General features: G+C 35.8%; 4 protein-coding genes across 4 annotated transcripts; 1 reads left to right on the top strand and 3 right to left on the bottom strand.

Moving 5' to 3' along the window:
• Positions 1-3,773: 3,773 nt before the first annotated feature.
• LOC145620862 (uncharacterized) lies at positions 3,774-6,848 on the top strand. The gene is made up of 3 exons (XM_081675583.1): positions 3,774-3,931; positions 6,182-6,292; positions 6,378-6,848. Exons 1-3 carry the CDS (start codon positions 3,887-3,889, stop codon positions 6,597-6,599), a joined length of 378 nt encoding a protein of 125 aa, XP_081531709.1. The 5' UTR covers positions 3,774-3,886; the 3' UTR covers positions 6,600-6,848.
• Positions 6,849-7,265: 417 nt separating this feature from the next.
• Positions 7,266-14,194, bottom strand: LOC145620601 (uncharacterized). Its single transcript, XM_081675300.1, has 9 exons — positions 14,031-14,194; positions 12,758-12,955; positions 11,643-11,731; positions 10,910-10,969; positions 8,702-8,941; positions 8,564-8,626; positions 7,945-8,013; positions 7,705-7,750; positions 7,266-7,591 (listed from the first exon to the last, which is right to left on the bottom strand). Exons 1-9 carry the CDS (start codon positions 14,038-14,040, stop codon positions 7,512-7,514), a joined length of 855 nt encoding a protein of 284 aa, XP_081531426.1. The 5' UTR covers positions 14,041-14,194; the 3' UTR covers positions 7,266-7,511.
• A 438-nt stretch (positions 14,195-14,632) lies between these two features.
• LOC145619945 (agamous-like MADS-box protein AGL75) lies at positions 14,633-15,296 on the bottom strand. Its single transcript, XM_081674622.1, has 2 exons — positions 14,882-15,296; positions 14,633-14,718 (listed from the first exon to the last, which is right to left on the bottom strand). Exons 1-2 carry the CDS (start codon positions 15,294-15,296, stop codon positions 14,633-14,635), a joined length of 501 nt encoding a protein of 166 aa, XP_081530748.1.
• Positions 15,297-16,247: 951 nt separating this feature from the next.
• LOC145619517 (uncharacterized) lies at positions 16,248-22,810 on the bottom strand. Its single transcript, XM_081674227.1, has 10 exons — positions 22,532-22,810; positions 21,861-21,986; positions 21,474-21,561; positions 20,353-20,438; positions 20,056-20,262; positions 18,317-18,441; positions 17,054-17,212; positions 16,876-16,956; positions 16,744-16,798; positions 16,248-16,663 (listed from the first exon to the last, which is right to left on the bottom strand). The coding sequence occupies exons 1-10, from the start codon at positions 22,640-22,642 to the stop codon at positions 16,472-16,474; spliced, it is 1,230 nt and encodes a 409-aa protein (XP_081530353.1). The 5' UTR covers positions 22,643-22,810; the 3' UTR covers positions 16,248-16,471.
• Between the last annotated feature and the right edge of the window lie 2,314 nt (positions 22,811-25,124).

Genomic DNA, 25,124 nt, shown 5'->3' with positions numbered 1-25,124 from the left:
GGCTCCCTTTTAGCATAGCTTTTCTCTCACATATTCCCAAATTTATCCTACCCTTTCACCCTAGCCTTACATTACAAGCTTAAAAGACCTTTTGACCTTGTGCATAGAGTTGTGTGGATGTGAAAGTGTTGTTTATCAATGCAAGTTATGACTTGACATATTCCGAGTCGACTATTAGGTTGAGTGTATGTCTTTTTAAACACACGAGTGTGTGAGTTTGGGAGGGCATTGTTCACATAAAGGGGTTGGGTTGGAGAGCGATCGAGTACATCTTTTACTCGCCACATGAATGAGAGTTGAGTGTGTGAGCACTAGTCTTGAATTCTATATGCTCTTGTGGTTCGCTCTACTTGACAATTGTTGGGGAGGAAGGGTGATTAGATGGATAGGATTGGTTGATTTTGAAGCATGTTCACTTGATTTGCCTTGAATCGTTTGTGCTTGATTTTTATATTGGGGTGAGGCATGTTTTATTTGTTCATTGAGGAGCTCTTTGCTTAGGGACAAGTAAAGGTTTGGCTTGGGGGAGTTTGATGTGTTCATTTTATATATATATTTATCCCCGTCCCTTGGTCATAATTAGTAGTGTTTTTGGCTCCTACGAGCCACTTTTATTACTAATTTGTGTTTTCCAGTGCTTTGGTAGTTTTGCTTGAGTTTTGTAGGAATTTGCGTACTTGGAGCATTTTCCCGGGTTTTTCGAGGAGCATCTACAAGTATTGAAAGACCGCGACCACGTTCGATAGCCCAAGACCGATTGGAGGTAGCAAATCGGTGACTAAGGGCTCAGTTTTGGAGATATGAGGCGTTTGGTCCAAGTTGGAGAGCCCAAGGAAGAGCCTCGAGGCCCAAGAAGCCTCGCCCGGACCACCAGAGCACCGCCCGAAGGCGCGCCCGGCCGGGCGGGGCGGAGCAACACCTTGAAGGGTCCCGCGCCCGGAGCACGCGCCCGACCGGGCGCGAGAAGGCATTTGAAGAGAAAAAGGCGGGCCCGGTCGGGCGAGCCACTGCCCGACCGGGCGCGTGTTTTCTTTAGGGAGTTTAGTTTTCCGTTTTGCTTTTGTTTTAGCGGAAATCTTCTTGCTTAGTATTAATGCAATTTTAGGAGACAAAATTGGAGACTACTTCATAATTCTCTTACTCTAGTTTTTATTCTCTTCCTTCTCTTTACTCAACTTTCTTTCTCTAGACTTTTATTTTCTTTCTTGTTCCTCAACTCTATTATAATCCCGCCGTCTTGGTACGATTTCTCTCTTAATTAATCTCAGTACTTTATTCATTCTAATTTTCCCTTCATGTCTTGTTTAATTATTATGTTTTGTTTAGTTTTAATTATGTCTGAGTAGTTTTCCTTCTAGGGTTTATGGGGATCTAATAAATAATATGAAGGGGTAATTTTATGATTGTTGATTATTAATGCTTAATTGATTTCCTATTGATTGTTTATATGCTATGCAATTAGATTTGGCCAGGTTTGATTGTATGAGTTTAGCAATATTGATTCGAGATTCGAGAGATGAGAATTGATATTTAGGCTTAGTTTCAATAGGCAGATTAATTTATAAATGGTTAGGTCGAGATTCGAGAGATGAGATTTAATACCGGTAAATTAATTCTGTGATTGTAATACGTAGCGAAAGCCCTTTATGATCTGATTAATTAATGCATTGATGATTGATTATTGTGTTTTACCCTGAAATATTGTTTATTAGTGAACCTATACCCTAGGCTTTATTATTATTGATTTCTTCCTTAATTATTCTCTTTACTCATAATCTTCGTAGTATAATTTATAATCACAACAAATATTGGTTACTTTAATAATTTAGACTATATTAATTAATTAGGAGTAGAAAGACTAGTTTCCCTGTGGATTCGACCTACTTCCCTATCTGCATAAGTTAGTGGATTTAGGTAATTATTTTGATTAGGTGATGCGACTTTAGCCTGTCAACTTCGGCATTGGAGGGGCCTTCTGGCGCGACCCCTGAGGCCAGTTTACGTGTGTTTGCTGTGTAGGAAATCCTCAGCCCAGTCATCATCTTCAGCCCACGCACAAGAAAGGACCTGTCCGAAGGTCCCATTGTATTCACCGGAAACAAGTTTAATTTAATCATCAACTTACAAATCTCATTCAATAAGTGAGGAAAAGTCCCAAATGCTTGTCATTGGCCTCTATTTTATTATATACACCTACTTTCTCAACATCAGAAAACACAGCAAATACTCTCGTACATCCTCTCTTCTTAAATCATGAAACACACTAATATCCTTTATGGGCAAGAATTTTGAATTTCGGTTGGGTTTGTGATTATACACAAACTCCAGCATCGTGCTTATTGTGTAGGGCGACTTCATGTCTACTGCATTGGGGATCACGACATAGCTACAGTCAGTTTGCGCAACAACAAGAAAAGTAATTTATGTTTTTAACGAAATAGAGAGAGTAACATAAATTGCTTAAGAAGGTTTTTGTAACAACAACTCTTGTATAAGGCGGACTTTTGTTTAATTTTTTTGAAAAAGGGCAATCCAAAGATAACTTTAACAATTTATACGGTAAATGTATACTTTATAAAAGCTTATATGATTAATTAATTAATACTCCGTACATTATGTTTTGTTTTGTTTTTTTTTTTTTTGTTTTTTTTGTTTGTTTTTTTTTTTTTTTTTGATTTTTTTTTTTTGATTGTTTTTTTTTTTTGTTTTTTTGTTTTTTTGTTTTTTTGTTTTTTTAAGGTAAAAGATTATATTTAAAAAAAAGGCTATTTTGTTTTTTACCACCTCACAAAAACACGAAAATCTCTTTTACCACCTCCCAAAAAAAGTATTTTACTTTACCACCTCATAAAAAACACGAATATAGGTTTTACCACCACTTAACTGATTCCGTTTAAGAATTCGTTAAGTGGGCCCATAAAGCCACGTGTCGTGCTATTATTGGCCAAAAAAAGAAAAAAATAAAAAAAAAAGAAAAAAAAATTAAAAAACTCTAAAGCTACCCAGCCACCGCCACAGCGCCACCACCACGCCACCACCTAACCCACAACTACCCCCCGAACCTACCACTGGCGGCGCAACTCCACCCCCTCCCTCTTCCAACCCACCTGAACGCCCCCTTCCATCTCCCGCAACCGCAATCGACCCAAAAACCACCAACCCACAACCCTCAATGACCACGAATCCCCCCAAAATAGCCACGATTTCGGCCACAAATGGCCGAAATCGGCCGGTTAAGGCCACTCAGCCTTAAAACCGGCCGATTTCGGCCATTTGTGGCCGAAATCGTGACCGTATTAGGGAAGGAGGGTTTTGGGTTTGGTGGTTTTTGGGGGTGTTACGGTTGCGGGAAAGGGAGGGGGAGGGTTTAGGTGGGTTGGGGCTGGTGGTGCGACGCAGGTGGTGGTTTCGGGGAGTGCTGTGGTGAGTTGGGGGGGAAGGCGGCGGTGGCGCGGGGGTGGTGCCGCGGTGGTGGCCGGAGTAGTTTTAGGTTTTTTTTTGTTTTTTTTTTTAATTTCTCTTTTTTTTTTAACAAATAAAATGCTGACACGTGTTACTGTGGGCCACACTTAACGGAATTTTTGGATGGAAACCGTTAAGTGGTGGTAAAACCTATATTCGTGTTTTTTATGAGGTGGTAAAGTAAAATACTTTTTTTGGGAGGTGGTAAAAGAGATTTTCGTGTTTTTGTGAGGTGGTAAAAAACAAAATTTCCTAAAAAAAATGGTAGATTCCTACTCGTATTTAAGGAAAATCGGATTGTTGGTTTTAGGCAGCCTTACTTGTTGAATAAGTGTTCAGAAACCAACGAAGAGGGATCGAATTGGAAGAGGTGATCGGAACCACTGACGAAACAGATTCAAAGGCAGAAGATTTTAGAGGATTCATGTCTCAACAGCTTTTTGAGCTTCTTTCTTCTCTCCTCAATGAGGTATATACCATTAATCTTTTCCATCTCTCAACACTTGCTTAACTCTTACAATCTACCTTGTTTTTGTTGGAATTCTCTTAATTTCGAATTGGGTACTTGCAATTTGTAGATTTAATGGAATTCAATTAATTTTGAATTGGGTATTTTAATTTTTGTAGAATGTGTAGAGTTTAAGGGTAATTGAGTTGATAGAACATGTTGGATTTAGGTATTGTTGAAGATGTAATGCACCCTTTTGGATTTTGATGTTTTGTACTCTAATTTCACATCTTGAAGTTAGTCAATGTAACATATTAATAGAGCTGGTAATTGTGGTAAGGGGAGAACTAATGACTGGGTTTTGCTTCATCTATTGGCTGAGAGTGCAGTTTGGGTTACTAAGATTTGAACAGAATTAGTCATAGTTTAGACTCAAACTATTATAGGAAACGACTTAGGATTGAAATTGTGTCGTTACTGGCTCGTGGGGATTGTAGAATTGTACGATTAGTTCAACCTCGGGTGGTGATGCCTGAAACTCTTGAAACTTACAGGTTTGTTTCAAGCATTTGGTCCCTGTGTAAGCGGTGTCTAAATTAGTGTGGACTTAGCATAATTTTGATCATTCCTTGTTGCCGCGGTAGAGGATTTTTTTGATAATTTCCTCTTGACTCAGCCCCTATGGTGGAGCTTGGCTCTCGTACGCAGTGTTCCAATCAACTTGAAATCAGATCATATTTTCTTATTTCTCCTCTCTGCAGCTGTAGAGCATTATCTTAACGATTGGTTCCGACCAGAATACTGCAAGGGGCCATGGGGTTGTGGTATCTAATTTAATCATGTTCAAGGTTCTGTACCTAATTTACCTAATTACTCTAGTTGCATGATGTTGCATAACTCACATCTTTTCAATATACTTTGTCCCTAAACCAGCTTAATTTTGTCCAGATAATTTCACGAAATCATTAGATTAGAAGCTATGGTGACTTGGTGTCTTGGTGAGTATAAGTATGTTACAACAGAACCATTCTATAAAAATTAAGGCTCATATTTTGTACCTTCCACGGCCAAATCATGAAACCTTCAGTAAGTCAGTTGGGTTTAATAAAGAAATTCCTGAAAGGGAATTATTTGGTCCATTTTGACTTTTGACTTAATATTATTGTGATATTCTATCTGTTCTTTTAAGCATTTTGGGACTAAGCTGCTGTTGTTCTTATTATATCTGTACTTCCCCTGATTGGAGCTGCTAGCTCCTGTTATTCTTTAATTGTAACTTAATTTTCTATCCATTACTTGAAACCTAGGCATTAATCCAGCTGTCCTTGGCAATTTCAGTGCTTTTTTCAGTTTCCTTTTTCCAATAAATCTCTTTGAATTAAGGGTCCATTGTTTATCCAAGAATCATCCCATGCCGTTAACTGAGTTAAGTAGCTGGAAATTGCAGTGCTTCTTATGATTGAGGGTTGAAAAAGATATTAGTGAGTAATAAAAATCCTATCAGCTGAGGATAAAGGAAGTGGGTTGAATCTTTTGCACCCTTCTTATTGTTGGAGATCAAATTCAATCTGAGGAAACAAAACACTGATCGTATGCTCCCTGCTGCCATGGAAGAAAGTACCAACAAGCTGTACCGTGCCTTACTAGCTCATTGCTTATGAGTGACGAACTTACTTCAGTGAAATTTCTCTCCTGGCTATTGGAAGACAGTTCCATACTGGAGTTTCATGCTTGGTTGACATCCATTCTCCTTTGACCAGAAAAGATTTTTTGATTGTTTGCTTTTAATTGTACACTCTATTTGTTTAAGCCTTAGATAATGTCAGCTTTGTAATATTTTGATGTTGATATCTCATATTGGCCTTAGTAAACAAAGAGGCCAGCACCTTGCGCTTTAGCACTGTGCTCTAATACCACTTACAGATACCAGTTGGGACTTTCTATATTCCCTTAGGAAAGAGTTGTGTCTCTTTGGTATGATAATTGAGCATCAATGCTCTTGTTGCGTACTCTGTTTAAAACATTTATGCATTCAAAGTGAAGACACTAGTATGGGAAAACTACAGTTGATACTATTTTGTTAATCTGCTTTCTGAAGCCATTCACCAACTGTTTTGAAGGTTTAATTTGTTAAAATGTTCCTTTCCTTTTATTATACTATTTTTCTGAAGGCAATAGTTGTCTTTTGCTGTGTATATTCCATCCCTTATTATTTGTATTGCTGGATTTTTGTTTCCCCTTCGAAATCACTCATTGCTGCCTGCTGTGTAGGTGGAGTCATTATCAAATGAAGAAGAAGTTGATTTACGTGCTAAAATTGAAGCACTTAAATCAGAAGTTACAAAAGTACCTTCTCAATCTCAACAACACACTGACGATGAGGTATCTTCCTTCTCTTGGGACTTATTCCTTGCAAAATTGGGTTTGAGGTACTTGATTCTCATCATCTGTTGCTTGTGTCACTCAGTTGGAGCTAGCCAGTAAAATGGATAATTTGTCATCGAAGCTGGATGAAGTGGATAAGATGATTTCATCAACAGATCCTCAAGTGAAATCTCTATTGAGTAGTACTGCTGATGTGTGGATGCCTGTTATAACAGCTACTTCAGAGGAACGTCGTAAATTTTCATCATCGGTTGAAGGTGGAGAGCCTGAAGTAAAAGAGAACTCTTCCAAAAAGACACCCTAAGGCAATGATGCCTTATAAGTAACAATTTTATGCAAATGCAATGATTCACTCCATTTGGTACTTTTTTGTTTCATTCGGAGAAAAAGTACCTATTTGCTGTTTGTAAAATAAGCACATAGCATGCTGGACAGTTTCTTCATTCCTTTGTAAATTCAATATAAGAGCTTCATATCCTTTCTGATATACGTAACTATATACTCCGTACTTTGTATATGCCTTTAAGTAACAAGTGCATGATCTATGTGACCATTTCGTCTCAATTTATTCTGCTCTAAAATGATTCATTTAAAGTTGTTCAAAATCAATAGGCTGTTTTTCAAACTCTTCAAGTCTCTGAGATTGTTCTACTCGTATGAAACATCAGAAATTACCCCTGAAAAAAGCTTTTATTATTCTGGAAATAGGATATTTACAACTTCTTGTTGTCAGTATGCTTGCTAGTATACATAACAGAATGGGAGCTTGCAACTTTCATGTTTTCTGTAAGTTTGTAAATGTTAAATAACAAAATGAGAGCTTGCAACTTTCGTGTTGTCTGTGTTTGCAAGTGTAAATAACAGGATGAGAGCTTGCAACTTTCATGTTGTCTGTATTCAGCTGTTGAATAGCGGAATCCAGTTAAACTTTGAGCTTAGTCCAGCAGAGTCTGTTGTCCACGGGAAATAGTTCCAAAAAAAGTATAGTTTGGGGAAAATTGGAGAGTATAATTACAGAAGGTGAAAAGGATAAACAGCTTTATGCAGACCCAACCAAAATGGGCTGGAAATACTACTGAGAAATCCAATAACCATGTAAAATAATAATATTAAAATAAAAGTTATAACATTGGTTTCCTGGAGGCAAAGCAGACAGATTTTGAGGCATCAACGCTCTGTGCTCCTGTTTCCACCAACGAATAGAAATGAAGGCGTGTTATCCTTCCAGTTGTAGCTTCTTTATCCCAGGAAAAGATGGGAGGATCGCGATTATAGCATCACCATATCCCACAGGTTCTGTTGAAAAACTAAGATTAGCCAGGAGCAAAAGGAAATGATACTGAGGGTAAAAAAAAAAACACTTTTAATTGTCAATGAACAAGTCATAGCTAAAAATTCATTGAACGTACCACCATCCTTGCATAGGATCTTTGTGACTTCACCAGATATATCTGACTGCAATTGGAATGATGAAATTGGAGAAAGTAGATGTTACTGTCTTAAGTGCACAAAATTTACTAATAGCCAGAATATGCAAACACCTAGCCTTCACAATTTTGCTTAGAGAAATCAATCATCTTTGATTTCACAAAGTACAGAAAAATAGAAGTAAATAAATAACTACAGATTCTGAAGAGTAAATTAAATACCTCAACTGGTATCTCGCCACCTAGCTGTTCAATGTAACAAATCACTTGCCCCTCCTTAACGACCTGCTTCTGTTTATTTCAAAAATAAATGTTAGAAACTCTTATAGAGGACTGAAAAGTGTTAAGCTGATAACAACATGGTCCATAAAATGATAAAACCATAACAGATATGACTTGAACATTTATGTGAATTTCATAAACTTTCTAGTGCTGAAAAATCATTCCTTTGATAGCTCTCCAAAAATCAAATCAAGTAACCTCAGTGAAACAGCAAATTTTAGATTAAAAGTAAAGAACCAACACATGACATGAGTACATGATGAATAACTTGGCAACTGATGTCAGCATAAGACGTTAAGACCATCTATGACATACAGTAAACATTAAATATCCCTCTACATTTCGGCCTCTACCCTTCGGCAAACATTAATAAGATGAAAGCTTGGCCTCATAGAGTCATAGCAGGACTGCAGGAGTAACAGTATAAGATAGCACCTAAACCGCTAAACGGAAACCTCCATGTTCCCCTCTCCCTTTCTTACAAACCCAAAGAGGCTCCACAAAAAAGGGACAATCACAAGAATTAAGAGTGGATTCTGCAAGGGATGAAATGATCTACCTCTTTGCAAGCTGGAGGTGCACGCTTTCCTTTTATGGTTCGAGATCTCCGGAAAAACCCTACCTGCATCATCAATGGCTTTATAATTTCTACTCTACATATCTTTAAACTAGAGACAACATATACAAGGATTCTTACCTTTGGAGATTGAATTATTACCAATCCTTCATCTGCCGCTCTCTCAAGCAAGGTGTCAGCAACAATGTCTAAAGGCTCAGCCTTGGTGATGGCTAGTGACGATGGAGAGACTGGACCATTCAAAGAAGGTGCCTCTACTGCTGTGTTTGAACTCATAGAAGCTGAACCAGATGGAGGCAGAGGTGGAGGGTCAACAGCCTTAGACAACTCCCTCGTTACATGGAGGTGAAAACCATTAAGCTAATCTTGCAAGAACATTAAAGCTATTAGAAATGTGAAGATGATATGCGTTTAAACAAAGACTTGACCCAAAATACAATTATTAAAAATAGGAAAATTTGTCAAAAACAACCTTTTAAAGTGTCTATTTTATTAAAAACAACCTTTTAAATTTTTTTTTGCAACTTCAGACCACATTATAAAATTTTTTTACCAAAGACAACCTAATGCTAGTTTTCGGCGTTGACTCTATTTTTCCGATGTTGACCACGAGTGTGTGAGGCACGTGACTTCATATATTGCTAATTATACCCCTTTCCCCTCCAATTAACTCCTATTAAAACCCTTCAAAGTGACAAATTACTTTGAGAGAGGAGGGGATTTAGTACGAGTGAATTGGAGGGAAAGGGGTGTAATTAGCAATATATGAGGTCACATGTCTCATACACTCGTTGTCAACATCGGAAAAATAGAGTCAACGCCGAAAATTAGCATTAGGTTGTCTTTGATAAAAAAAAATTATAATGTGGTCTGAATTTGTAAAAAAATATTTAAAAGGTTGTTTTAAATAAAGTGAACACTTTAAAAGGTTGTTTCTAACAAATTTTCCTTAAAAATAATTATAAAAATCCTAGTGTAAACTACTACTTATTTTTTTACAGATACTAACAACAATTACAAAAATTCCATGTACTGCCAAACGAGGCCTCAAACTGCTTAAAGATAATTGCAAAAGTAATCCAGTATGTTGTAAATTAAACATGCAACTCCAATTACTATTTAGCTTTAATTGTATCCCATCCCTTGAAAATATCTAAGCATCAACAGGTATCTCATCACTATCTGTGAATAATCCTGTGATAAAGAATCCTGAATCCATTCCGAAAAGTGTTGCAATCTAGAATGAGATTCCACAACTAAAATCCAACAACACTTGATGTTGCACTAAAGTTGGTTGCAGCATGCCAATGACCACATTAATGTAGCTATCGTGTGGGATAGAAAGTCTTCATTAATCCAGATGGTTTAAGGTAGCATATGTATGGCCTCTAAAACTTTCAAATCTTCATTTACTTCTGAATAACCATAATTGAATCAAGCAATATATTTTTCAAGAATTTGTTGTTTGAAAATGCCAGGTTTGCCAACTAAATGGAATTGGTATAAAGTTGCTTCAGCTCGATATTGAGATTTTCTACATTCATGATGAGCTGAGTTTTCAAGAAATTCTACACATAAAAGTAACCGCAAAAACAATTGTACACTACCAGCACCCAAACAACTGTACATTACCAGCACCCAACATGTATCCAAGTTTAAACCAAAGAGAGGCTTAACCCTACAGGATACACTTCCCTACCTTATAAAAAGTAGAAACATACTCTTATGAATAGTGTAATGCCAATTATACCCTTCAAAATGTGTATTTACATACATACCCTCATTAATATGTAGATGCTATTTTAATGAATAGTGTTTAGACAACTATACCCTCTAAAATATTTATGTACTTTTATGCTTTCATAAATGTTAGTTGTCTTGGATATTTTGATTACATATTTTCTCTTATTGTTTTTTTTAAGAAATATTTCTCTTATTGTTAATTTAACTAATTTTGTGATTTAAAAGCCAAATCAAAAAAACCTTCAAGATATGGCTAGCTATGACGCGCGCATCGCGCGCGTTAGCTGCCCTAGTTAAAGAAAATGTATTAACTTTACTGATAAGCACAAAATAATTTTAGGAATTAGAGTTAAATTCATCTTTCAGTACTTTTTTGATAGAATAGAAGATATCTAAAAGTATCATGCTTCGCCATCAAATTTTTTTTAAAAAAAAGTAGTGTTTCAAAACCAGCAATATTAGAACCGTAACTAACTAATAAAATTGCATTTCCATGGTCCAAACAGCAATGTGATTCCATAACATCCTATTTCTTATCAATATAAGAAAGGTAAATAAAAATATAAAGGAACAAAGGAAACATACTTTCAGTTCAAATTCTGCAATTGATGTTGTATCGCATATTTCTGTCAGCAGTAATTTCACCTAGATAAGAGGGGAAAAAAGCATCAAATTTAACTGAACTTTTAATCAACGAATAAATAAGGCTCAGATAGAAAAGGAGGGTAAGAAATAGGAGCACAGGTCAGAAAGGGGATTTAGAAGGTAGAAACAGAAAAGGCAAAGATGAAAATTAATCAAGGAATATTAATTTTTCAATAACCATAAAACAATTTTTTAAAAAAATGATTATTTTGCTAATCCTATAATACTCAGAATACAATAGATAGAATTCCCAAGAAATTTTAAAACAGGGTACCAGGTAAAAGCATATCAAACTAAATCTCACAAACATTAATAACAGTCTAATTTGGTTCAGCCCCTGAAACATCATCATAAAAAAAAAAAATTCACACATTCAATTGCAGACTTGAAAGGTGTGGCAAGTATTCTGACAGAATGCATGCATTTTAAATAGATAAGAATCATGTAAATGACTCACAGCATCAAGAAACCGATGCAATGTCCATGTGGAACTTCCCTCTTGGGATGTACATATATCAAGTTCCAAAATGTAACAAAATGGACCAAAAGTCATGCATCAAGGCAAGGAATTTACCAGTAAAAATTAGTAAGAAGGCATTGAGCTGAATCCAACTTTTCGGAACAAAAAATGAAACTTAAGTTAAACTTAATAAGACTTAGAAAGGAATATAACCTCGTTTGAATCTGGAATAAGCTGGCTAACCGGACCAGATAATTTACTTTTCTCTTCTCCCTCTTCTAACGTTGAAGTAGCTAGCTCACCTGTATAAACATTTGTATGACAGTGTGAACAACATGCAGGTATGGTGAAAAGGATACCTATAAGGAGAATTCATAATATTTCCTTTTCTCTTTTTTTCCTTCCAAGCAAATGCATTTTAGATATCTAGACAGACAGACAACAAGCTTTCTATTAAATTAATAATAACTTTTTTTTTTTTTCTGCAGAAATCAAACTTAACTGGTTCATATAACATGAGAATATGAGACTATCAGCATCAAACAAATTAGCACTCTTCAATTGATATATCTTGTCAAATTAATTTGCTAATCAATATACTCCTCATGGAAATATAGTTTATAATTAATACTAATGTAACATAGCCCACAATTTTACACTAGGGTTCTCCTGTTATTTTAAGAAAACTCCAAATGCTGCAACTAAAGTTTTTGGATTGTTATGTTTTGGGTTTTGTTCATGGTGAACATGTTTTAAAACTTGACTTAGTGCCATTGAGGTTATGGTAACTGTCCACACCATTTCCACCTTTGAAATTTCCGTAATTATACTGTAAGAAACCTAGATTACCCTATTCATATACAAAGAAAATCTGCAGTAAATCGTATAGCCAAACATTTTGACTTTACCCTCCCTTTCCTCTCCTAAGGTCATAAGACACTATTCTATATCTTCTTTTGCATGATATATATTTTTTCCATAAATTTTGGGCATATAATTTCACTCATAGACTTGTTTGAGGTATCAAGCATCAAGAAGTTGCCATATGTGGAATTGGAGAAGGGCCTACTAGCCTAGAGCACCTACACATGATGCTATTAACACATCTTTATCTCAGTTCCAGAATTGTTAGACCAAGTATTAATAAACAATACCAGATGACAAATGAAAACAAGTCCAGGCGAAAAGCTGTTACAGACTAAACATGCATTGCAATGCAACAATAATACAATTATAAGTTACAACTATAGCAATAGCTGCAAGCCTGAAATAGTAGCAAAAGTAAAGAATGAGTAACAAAAGATAAAAAGAATTCTATTATCACTTACTTTCAGTAGTCAATGATGCTTGAGCACGGCATATAATTAATTCTTTATGTGGAGTTTGTGACATTTTTAAACCAGAATGCCTCCATGACTTTGGCCTACTTCCAGCTTGAATAGCACGTGGGAAGGATGTCAAAGATAAGCTGCTCCTATAGTTAAGCTTTGAGCTCAAAATTTGGGTGTTTGAAATACCTAAGCTACCTGAAATCAAGGAAAAGATAATTTTGTGATTTGATGAGCTTACAATAGGATTGAAATCCAACGATTCCAAACACATACTAACTTCCGTAGGATAATGGAAAGACAAGGTTTCATCTTCGGTGGGAATAAGAGGTGATGGAACCGTAGCAAGCCAAAATTGCAAATAAACTATTTATCGAGTTTTCAATGCTACCTGATCACAAACATTTGCAAATGGTTACAAATTATGCCTTGTTGCATAGGGGTGGCAATTCGGGTCAACAAGTCAGGTTCAGGTCAGATTTATTGTATGGTTCAGTCGCCACTTGCCAAGTAAGTAGCAGGGCACTTATTAAATCATCCCCTTCGGTATCTAAAAGCCATGTTGATCCAACATTTGCCAAAATATACGATGACATACAACACTAAGCCATGTCAATAACCTTCATGTCATTTAAATTTTTCACACAACCAAGCAGCTAAAAACTAACATCTATTTTATTCAAAGACTTCCATACTAACAACTAATGCAAATTTCTAATGAACTCATATATGAAATTAGTAACCAATGCCAATCTACTAATCGAATTTACAAACCCTACATCTAGAAAAATAGTAGAAGGCCAACATTTAAGTAACCAAACTACAGAAACATTTACAATGTTCAGGCATTTCAAATTGGGCTCCGGTGGCGATTCCAATTCCAACAGCATGATAAAACTTATCATATTCAATTGAATAATTTTCAAGAAACAATTTTTTTCGCTCGATGTGAATGCAATTTCGATGCAAACAATACAACAACAAAATCATGCAATATACATAAAAATACAACATATCAATATTTTTTGAAAACCTACCACATATCAATATAATAGAGTGTGATTAAATTGAATCTAATTCACCCACTAATTTATAAGCATTATTCAACAGAACCCAAAAACCAAATTCGATAAAAATAAGAGCAAAATCAACAACCATAACAACACAATGAGTATATAAATACAAGGAGAAATGATGATCACAGCAGAAAGATGCAAACTTTGATAAAAATTGAAGGGTTTGATTGAAAGAGGAGAGAGAAAGAGGGACTTACTGGAAGCCATGGCAGTGGTTCAAAGTAGTTAGAGAGAGAAAGTAGGAGAGAGAAACTGGTGGAGAGAGTGAAAGCGCATGAAACCCAAAAACTGCAGAGCTCAGGTTTAGCCGTTTTTTATGGAATTAATTTGCTGTGACTGAAATACCTGTATTCACTCAGAGTTTTTTTTTTTTTTTTTTTTTTTTTTTTTTTTTTTTTTTTTTTTTTTTTTTTTTTGGCGAAAGTAAGATGAAGAACCTTATCGAGTTGTCAAGTACGACCAAAATTTTGGTCAATGTTACTCGTAAGACTTAAGACCAAAGTTGCTGCACTACGTATCTAGCTTTTGAGCAAATTTGTTGGAATTAGTTCACCTGATTTGTTCTAATTATTCATTTATAACAAGTGCATACTTGTACAGAGTAGCATATACTTCGTATTAAAATGGCAAATTTTATAATACGAGTATGTTGGTAGGCGATTATTGATATTGATATTTGTCTGTTCCATAATTGTTAGTCTTACGGTTAAGTAGATGTTCATCCTAATAATCTCATGCGATATATATTAATTTTTGCATATTTACGAGTATGGTTTTGATCAAATGTATCAAGAATAAATCAGCAATCAAAATTAATATCATCAAAATCAAAATCAAAATCAATATCAAAGGGTACTTGATCTTGACCACCATATTGAACTTGTTCTGGTATCATCATCATTGATAGTAATTAGACATAACCAATAATTGATTCATCATCATCATATTTTGGTCTAACCTTAAACTCTCACCATAAGATATTAAGATTGCACCTCTTCAAACATACTTTAATTAGTAGGTATAATTTGACCGTTATTTTTCATCATACTAATTCTAGCATTAACAGCTTCAATCTTTTCTTCAATTGAAGAATACAAACCCATTAATTCTTTTGCCGAGAAATTGTCAATATTGTACATGGGAACTTCAGCCGTGACCAAATCATCTTCATTTTTATTGTTACCAATGTTACGAAAACGCGACGTGTACATATTAGTAGCCCTTTCTTGACGTCCCTCGTGACTTGTTTTTTGGTACCTTGTAACAATGTTGTGTAACACTTCGGGTTCCTTAGGCCAAATCGAAGGCGAAGCATCATCGGGGCCAAAAATAATTACACCAACATCGACTTCACATAGTGTTGAGAGCTCGAATGCCGCCTTCAAGATCCCATCTTTCCTTTGCTTAAACACTTTTATTACGGTTTTTGGGGTTAGTATCTTTGATTTTCTTTGACGAACCATGTTTTGATAATTACTTGTCTGAGTTAGAATTGTCTGAATTAGTGAAACTCAACATTTACTTTTATAGTAGAAAACAAATGAGTATATGAATATGACCGACTATGTTACATATGTTGTCGGTTACTTATGCTTGTTCCCCAAGGAGAGCGTAAAATATTTGTTAATTTTATTGCTTGATATTATTTGTTATTAATAAAAGAGGAAGTTCGTTAATGATTGTTTTTCTTAAATAATGGAGTACTACTTTGTACATAGTTATTTACTTATTTTCAATCATCGCATATTTTCGACATTTAATAAATACTTTCTTCGTTTTTAAATACTTGCTCCATTTCTCTTGAACACGTATAAAAATACATTTCAGAATAGGAGTACTTTTTGTAATAAACGTATCAAAATACATTTCAGAATAGGAGTACATATTAAACTTTTTTTTTTTTTTTTTCGGAAACAAAGTACATATTAAATTCTTTGACATTTGAAATCCAATTGTGGCAATTGTTTTCGATACAACACTCCAATACACCCTCAATAGCAGGAGTAGAATAAAGTGTTTTCCTCCAACAACAAATACCAGTATCCTAAATCCTCCAAGTCTCCAAGATTGGCCCAAGATACCCTCAAATACAAGGCAAGACTTAGTGAGTAAAAATGAGATTTTAAATTATGCACCAAGTGAATAATGTTAAAAGACTTGTTGTATATACTTCGTTTTTGATTTCTCTCACTTTACAATTTTATTCGTGTGGACCGACTTAATTTTCAGATTTCTAATTTCTAATAATGCAATTTAACCATGCGTTAGGAGTTTTGGACTTGGCAATCAGAAGCTTCCAGAATGAATAGACCTAAGTTGAACTAAATGAAACCGAACTTAATAGAGTTGAACTGAACTGAACTGAAATTATGAAAAATAAGTCCAAAAGAACAGGGCTCTACTCCATTAAACAATTCCTTAAAAAAAAAAACCAATTGCATTCATTGTCTGATTCATCAACATTTACAAGACACTATCTATATAACACAACCTTGCTACAGAGCATTGCTTCAATGAGCTGCATGTCACCAAAATGGGGTAGTATGACAGCGAAATTACACATTCATCCTCCAACCCAAACCTTTCTTGAGCCCGCATCATCTCCAAAAACTCAGCAACCTTTTCTAATGTTGGATTGTCAAAACCCCTTCCTACTCCTGCTAGTTGGACTAGCAGGAGCAGGACTTCTTGCATTCATAGATTCAAAGTTATGAGCGCGGGCAGGACTACCTCGGTATCCATCGACCCGGAGAGGAGATCCTACTGTACCCTCAGTCCCTCTGGAGACTTCAGCCTCCAGAACTTTTGCTTCTTCAGTCAACATTCCTAACTTCATGGGCAAAGCTTCATTTTTAGTTTCATGTGAGGGAGAGCAATGGATGAAGAGGGTGATGGGAGAGAGAATATTACCCGAAGTTCATTTTCTCGGAGGTGATCTTCAAGAGCCTCAATAGCAGGAGTAAGACTGCAATATATAGTATCAAGTGAATATAAAAAATGTACCGCCAGAATAAAGGTACTCCTGAAAATCAGCTTACTCACCAGTATTCCATTAACTTGCACATTGAAGCTTGATATGTCGATGTATGATGAATGAAAGTAAGCGGATGCAACTTGCCATCCCTTTATAGAAGTTTTTATAAAAAAAAAACAAACTATAAGAGAAGCTTTAGAAACACTCAATAAGAAGGAAAGAAAAAAGAAGCCATCGGCATTTTACCTGATATTCTGGGATATCGCTTGGTTATAAGCAGCCTTCTCCTCTTCATACAACACACGCTGCAAATCCGTAAAGGAGGCCAAAGGTGAATCTAGCTTGAGAAGGGAAGATGCAGGAAGAACGTCAAGAGGGATTTCTTTCCGGATATACTCTGCTCCACTACCAATGCAGGCAAGGGAAATAACTTTAGAATCATTAAGTAATAGCCTACTAGCTTGTACAACCTACAACCTGACACAATTGTGCACATGAAAATACCAACTCCCCATTTCTAACTACTCCGTAAGATATAATTATAAATTTTAATGAGAGCTTTTAAAAACAGTTTTGCAATTTCCACCTTTTTTTCATTAATCCAAAACAATCAATACAACAAAACTTGCTAGAATACCTTTCAATCCCCAACCTTAATATCCCCAATATGTACGATATCTACTTGCTGCAGAAACTTCAAAACCACATGCACTCTCCATCCTAAAAATTGCCACAATATAAAAATCCAGAGATCCCCAAAAAGTTGTCAAATTCTTAGGAAAAATGTAAAGAAAGTTATTTCTTTCAAAATATAAATAGGATAAGAAATGATGTTTCCTTAAAGTTTCTCTACACAAAGGTTGGAAAATATTCACAAAGCTGCTAGGCATGCTTAATACTCTTAAATAATTCGCAATAAATAAAAGATGTATGGTAAAGCTCCACAAGCCATGACAACAGACATTGCTGTCAAAAGAATGACATGGTATGTTGGTTTGAAAAACAAACATTTACAACTAATCATGTCAATATCTGAATCTGAAAATTTGACTTTAAACACCAAATTCTCATTTGCCCACCAGAGCTGCTAACACACCCAAGAATGCCAACTGCAGATTGCTACAAAAGATTCACCTTTCTTAGTGTCAGACTTTACACCAGCACCTAGCATCACAACAACAAAATTCCTTGCTTTACCCTCCCCCACGTCCCCCATTCATCTCCTACCACTGCCAGTCCTCTACTCCCTTTGTATGGACAGCCAAACACCTCCCATTTCCCTAGATACAATAATACTAGAAAAAGTCTTTCAGATACAGAATCAATTGATAGGCAAAATACTGCATGTCTGCAGAGCATAATAGCGTAATAGAAAAAGATGCATACCAAACTACTGCTCTGGGAAAATAATTCTTTTTATAATGGTACCAGCGCTATTTAGAGAATTGGTATTGTAGAAGATATGAGATATAAACACTAGAGAAAGGATGAGCACGTACTCATATATACCTCATTTCCAAATGAGAGCGATGCATTGCTTCTTGCATGCCATCAGACATATCCATGGGATCAATGTCACCAAAAGCATTACCAGCATTGTCAGGGTGAAATTTCCCTCCTATTCTATCAGAGCCCTGAAATTGCCATATAAATGGATAAAGAAGCTGCCTACATTTTAAATTTTTTAACCATTCAACGGTAGACAAACAGGGAGTTTAGAATGTAGCAAAGAAGCATCATAAAAATAAGATACCACCCCAACAAAAAATTATAGATGGCTGTTCCTTAAAAGTCGCATGTATCCTTATTCTGGTTCCAACTCATCTGGATTTAAGATAATTGATAAAGATAGCCACACAGGTTTGCACAAAGGATTTCATGCTATTAAGTAGAATCAAGACAAAAAAAAAGGGGGGGGGGGGGGGGGGTCTCTCTGACATGTTACACACTAGATGAGGGAATATCTTCTTCAACGCTCGAGTCATAAAGAGAAAGAAAAACACTCATCTCATGTAGATGGAACCACAAACACCACAATTGAGTGTCGATTACTTTAATGTTTATGATTCAATTAAGGTTAATCTATTCCTCAGAAATCACAGTTAAGAAGTATTATAAGCTGTGTATAGGCCTTTATAGGTGCCCTCGTAAATCCCTCTATAAAAAGTTTCAACTGTCAATTTTGTCAAATCAATATCCCACTTATATTCAAGACAATGTTCCTTTTGCCAGTGTACTTTTTTCCATCCTTTGCTAGGTCCACCACAATAACCTACACGTGGATTTTCTACACAATATTTCATATAAGCCCATGCTAGTCATTATTATATACACTGTCACACACATGGCAAACTGAAACCTCTTCTCCTCTAAAAGGTGCTACTTCCACATGTAATAAGTGCAGAATTTCTAAACGCTTGTTATACAGAACTCTTAAAATATTAATGTTCCATAGAGGTGGAGGGGGATTGAAATTTCAGTTAGTTGATAAACTTTAGAACAACACCCACTGAAAGAGGAAGGTTTAAAAAATTTCCTAATTACAGAAGAAGCATCTAGTTGACTTCCTGATACACACATTCAGTCAAGTAACAGGACATATACATGAGGAAAATACATAATCAAAATAGATGTGAGAGTAAACTTATATATTTATTTATTGACACAAGCACCAGCAGTAACTACTATTGGCATTCATGTAAAAAAAATTTCTTTGCACTTTCATACATCCTTCATTTTAGAATAAGCTCACAAGATAATCCTTCCAAAATCAAAGGTCATTCACATCAAAAAGCTGTACGGCTGTACCATAGATACATATCAGAAGAAGGGAAAAAAAGAAAAAGAAAAAAAAAACATGTCACTAATTCAAGGGTAATAAAAAAACTACATGTAAGAGCAACTCAAGGAAATGGAAAATGAACAAATGAAAGATTACGAGTTCAGTTATATACAGGGGATATATATAATCCACTTGTAATCAAGATCTCATAACAACCAAAATGATGAAGCCCTGGAGGCTAATCTATCAGTGATTGAGCAGGTGAAAAAGAAAGCTACAGCACACTTGTAATTGCAGTGCATAATAAACAGATGAGCTTGCCCATAGCATCCATTAAAGGATAGTGCAAACCCCAGCACAAATTATGCCTCAACATCACTTATGACAGCATCTATTTATCATTTTCATTGCAAGTCATTCACTAAAGCATCACGTTTGAATGAACACACCCAACTCTGTATCTAACCTTAGTTGCAGCAGTTCTTGAATCACCTGTGTCCTGTTCAGGTTTTTCACCCTTCCCAGAGCCTAACCTTGACACATCATCAGAACTCAGAGATGATTCAACATCTATAATGTTATTTTTCTGTACAGGAGATACAGTGATAGGCCTTGAATTATAACTCTGCTTCCCATCCAAGGACTGGAATGCAATGGCTTGAATTCTTCCAACCTGAATATTGGCCAACAAATTAAGAAATTCTGCCAACAGAGCGCAAGAAAAAGGGTTTAATTTTTTTTTTTTTTTATTCTTGACACAAACCTTAAATGCATCTTCATTAAAACATGAAAATATAAGCCCGATGAACCCTGAATCTAAAAGCTGATACATTGCCTGAGTACGCACATCTGCAGAGGATAGTCAATCTCAATTAAAGGGGCAAAGTAAGACAAACACAGAATTTATCCAGTCTTAGGGTGCAATATATACTTTGGTTTGGAATTTAAATTACTAGAAATCGGCCATAGAATGCAGCAGAGCTTAGCCAAACAACTGTACCTTTCTGAAAAACAAACAACTTACATACATATACATACATTGGATATGTGTGTGCATTTGAATATAAATAAATCATTCAATCAAACAAATGTATCATCTCAGCCACCACAACATTAGACTAAGCAATTCATCACAAGAGGCAAAACCTAAAACATCAATAGAATCTAAAATCTGCATTCCAAAGCAGATAAAAATAAATTTTCAAATACATTAAGATATAAAAATGCATGCAGAGAATAAGAAAAATATTACTCAACAAGATTGAGAGAGACAAGAAAAATCCACTTAAAAAGCTATATTAGCTATTAGCCTAAAATGGCAAGTATATTGAAGAGATAGCTACTTAGCTTTAATCTCACAGATCCATTTCAGGCAGGATTTACACAGAGTGGTTTTTGGTGGTATCTTAAACTGAAGCGGTAAAGACAAAAAAAAATGAGTTTTAGCTTTCAGGTTGGGCTTAAAAATATCAGGAAAGTACCGAAGAAAATAAGAGAGTAGGAATTGAAACAATCTTTATTCAGAATTAAGTCTAAATTGTCGATGAGATTTGTCATCTCTCTCTCTCCCTCATCAACCCGGCTCATACTATACTCCTGTGCGATCAGGCAACTGCTCCCAATAACTACTCTGAATTTTAAAGATGTATACCTATAAAATTATAGTCCAGCCAAGTAATTCATTTGTTGAGGAACTTATAACTGTGGATTGGCTTGCATTCTTGCAAGGAATATCGAATGAGATGACATGTCTATAAATTATGTGCACCCCAAAAAACCACTGATTTGTATAGAGCTATAGACAATGAGTCGAGTGGTTGGCTCCTGCCCCATATGGCCATAAACAACAAATGAAAGTAGCAATAGTCACAATTCCATACTTACCAACATGTGATGGAAGTACAGTTATATGAGGATGAGAATGATACCATCCAATCACTCTTGTTCGTCTTCCAGTTGAAGCGCTCATTCTGTGCTATTTAGTTAATTGCACAAATCGTCCAGAAATTCCAAGCACATTTTTCAAAAATCTGAAACTTCAAAGTTCACTCATGTGTAGTTGTTTACAAGATTACACAGGTAGCTGTAGATTTATATCCTTTTAATGCACTCATTTCCCATTCATTACTTTTACAATCTTTGAAATCCAATTAACTTTGCCTAACCTACCATATTTATCACAAGAAACTTCCTCCATCACTCACCGCCACACACAAAAAAAAGGTATTTACAGAAGTTAGCTGAACATACACAAACAAAAACAAAGGATATTTCTGCCATGGCTGATGCGGCAGCCAACTGTTCAGGATTAGTCTCCACTCTGTCCTTCCTCCTATCAGACCGAGTCTGCGGTGCTGCGCCCCATATCAAAGCTGTTGTATTTCCACCTCTCGAGCACTGAAATAGTTAAGTTACCATCATGGCATCAGTATACTGAAAATCTGACAACAAAAGACGAAGCAAGTACTTAATCAAAAGGGAAATTTTGCCACCTTTATAATTTTCTTTTCAAATTACTCTCACAAATTTCATTTTCTGCCCAAATTAAACAACCAATTCTGCCATATTGATGAAAAATGGAAAAACCCAAATAATGAATAGTCTAAGAACCCATCCTAACCTAAAATACACCTAAAATTCAACCAATTTCAAACCCTAAACCCAATTATTAATTACACATCGAAAAAAGCAACAAAGATTCAACCTTTTAATCCAGACCAAAATTACATCTTTCATCATGCTTAAGGATTAACATCAAATAAACAAATTGAGATGAAAATGACAAAATTAAGGAAACCCATGAACAAAAAACACCCAAAGATTGCAAGCACGTAAATTTCATCAAAATCAAAGAAAATAAACCTTAAATTAACCAAAATTGAAATACCCATAAACGAATCTTGACAAAAATTACATGAAGAGTCAAAAGAGAGAGACTAAACCTCAATGTCTCCGAGAAGAAGACCCATGATCTCTTCAGTTTCAGTTGAAAATGCGTGGGTGACGCAAGTTAACCAAACTTCTTCCGACATTTTTACATTTGTTAGTGACATCTCCTCCTTCTCCTCAACTCTTCGAAACACAGAGAAATGGAAATTGGAGTGCAGGCGCAACGTTACTGCACTTCTCCAGGTCAAGGGATAAACTAAACTATCGCGTTAGATTAGAGTTGAGGAGAAATGTCTATTAATCTACTTTTCATTTACAAAGGTTGCAAATCAAGTGACATTTTCACAATTGCCTAATTGGGTATGCTCCTTCGGTTTATAAGTGACACGCCATCTTTCGCGCAAAATTTTAGGAGAGTTATATAAGATGTACTCTGAATTATCGATATACATGTGTAATATACGAAGTAAAAACAGAATGGAGATTTTGGTTGATAAATTTTAATTTCCAAAATTACCCTTCACAATTTGCAAAATTACCTATCCAATTCACATTTAAAAATTAAGAATCACAAAGTTTTATACGTGGCTAGCCACACCGTGTAGCTAGGGTTACTTATTTAGGGTTAACCCCTAACCAACCGAGTAACCCCTAACCAATCGAGTAACCCTTGATCCATTGAGTAACCCTGAATAAGTTACATTTGCAACCCCTTCAAACAAATTTCATTTAACAAATTAACAGCAACAGCCCAAGGCATTGGTTGGAAAGAATACTAGAACACCTAAGAGGCTAAGAATTAAGAAAACAAGGTAAGTGTGATAATAATGATAATGATATGATTCCTGAAATCCACATTATCACAAAATCCTTTTCAAATTATTCAGACAAATTTACATCACATAGTATCACCACTTACCAGCTGATAATGAAACATAGCACATAAACTATATACAGTATAGTAGTAAACCAGCATTTTGTACATGGTAATTACTAGAATGAGGCAAAAAATAGTAATATAACCACTGTCCACTGGTCCATTGCCACCAGTAGACGCCATATTGATCCTTCCACAAAGGCTTTGCAATTTGGCTTTGATTCTTACACACTTGTATTCTGCTTCTTCTCAGTACCATACAGCCACACCAGATTATGTACAAAGAAGGGCAACTGAATCATGCAATTGTTTATAATGTGTATGCCTGCTGAATTGTATCAATATCAAGGCCCTTCAGCATAATGACCGACTCCACATGTCCTTTCAGAGTAGCAGTTCTTAAAGCCTGACACAAATGAGGTAAAAATCATCACAATTCTTGTTCCAAGAAATAGCAACTCTTCTTGGGAGAAGAGAAGGGTTCAAAAAGAGTTTGATACTTTGATCAAAAGAATATTATAACTACTTTGAGGTTTTTAATCACACCTTAAGCAAAATCCAGATTATGGTTTTTAATCACACCTTTACTTTTTCTTTCTATATTATAACAACTTTGAGATGGGCTGCAGTCTTACTCTTTGCTCAAGTAGAAGATCCCATGCCTTCCCGCTGAGAGCATACCGGGTAGCAAACTTGATGATATCAAGGGGAAAGTAGAAGACAAGGTTGTAAAGCCATATTAAACCAGCCCAACCCCATCAAATTCCCTCTATTGAAGCAAAACCCCAACTTGCATACACAGCAATCAGGGTTGCAATCTGTGAAGCAGAAAATAAAATAAATAATAATAAATAAATAATAAACAACATGAAGAGGAGAGAGACAAGACTCTAAGCTTATTGCTAAAAAAAGTGGCTCAATCACCAGCTGAGCAATGATAAAAGCTGACACTAGCAGCAGGTCAGGGAGCTCAACAAAAGACCAGCTTCTAGACCGAGTGACAAATATTAGGGCCTGACTGATGGTGCTGACTTGTAGGTATATGGCTGAGGCAAGCTTTCTGTAGTCATCATGAGCTGTGTTTTTCAAGCGTTGACACTCTAAATGTGCGCTGCATAAGCAGAGGGACAAAAAGAATCATGCTAGCTTAAAACATAGAAGAGGAATAGGAGGACAGCCGGGGGGGGGGGGGGGGGGGGGTTCTTCATTTAAAGTGTAAGTTATGTAGAAGGCAAAATAAGAGATGTGGGGACTTTGTGAGATAAAGGATCTTTATTAAGAGAGAGATGTTCCAAGTTTTTTTTTTTAAAAAGGGGGGGGGGGGGGGGGGGGGGGGTGCTGAATTGAACCTTAGAAACGCAAGAATGGTCCCTCACAGATCAAGTTACTAAGATTTTATAAGAAAAGTCATGCAGAAGTACAGAAGTTAAAAGTTTTGGTATCAGAACTGAGTGTTTATTTCCAAAATCACATTAGATTCATTTATTCATTCATAACTGTAGTTCTCATCAGGAGTGATAAAAAAGAAATAAGAGAGTAGGCCTTTTGGGAGGGTGATGCTTGGAAAAACATCAGAATCAACATATATTGGAATAATCTACAATTCTACACAAAACATATACATAGCAAGAAGACTAGGGATATCGGAACTCTTGACCAAAATTGGTAATTGAACAAGCCAAACAAGCACCAATGATTTACAAATGGACCAACCTCTCTTGCATGTACATCCATGCCTGCCATTTCCTCTATAGCTGTCATTCTCTTCG

Source organism: Chenopodium album, chromosome 27 (genome assembly GCF_948465745.1).
Source record: "Chenopodium album chromosome 27, dcCheAlbu1.1, whole genome shotgun sequence".
In the NCBI taxonomy this organism is placed as follows: domain Eukaryota; kingdom Viridiplantae; phylum Streptophyta; class Magnoliopsida; order Caryophyllales; family Amaranthaceae; genus Chenopodium; species Chenopodium album.
This window is presented reverse-complemented; position numbering and strand designations above follow the sequence as displayed.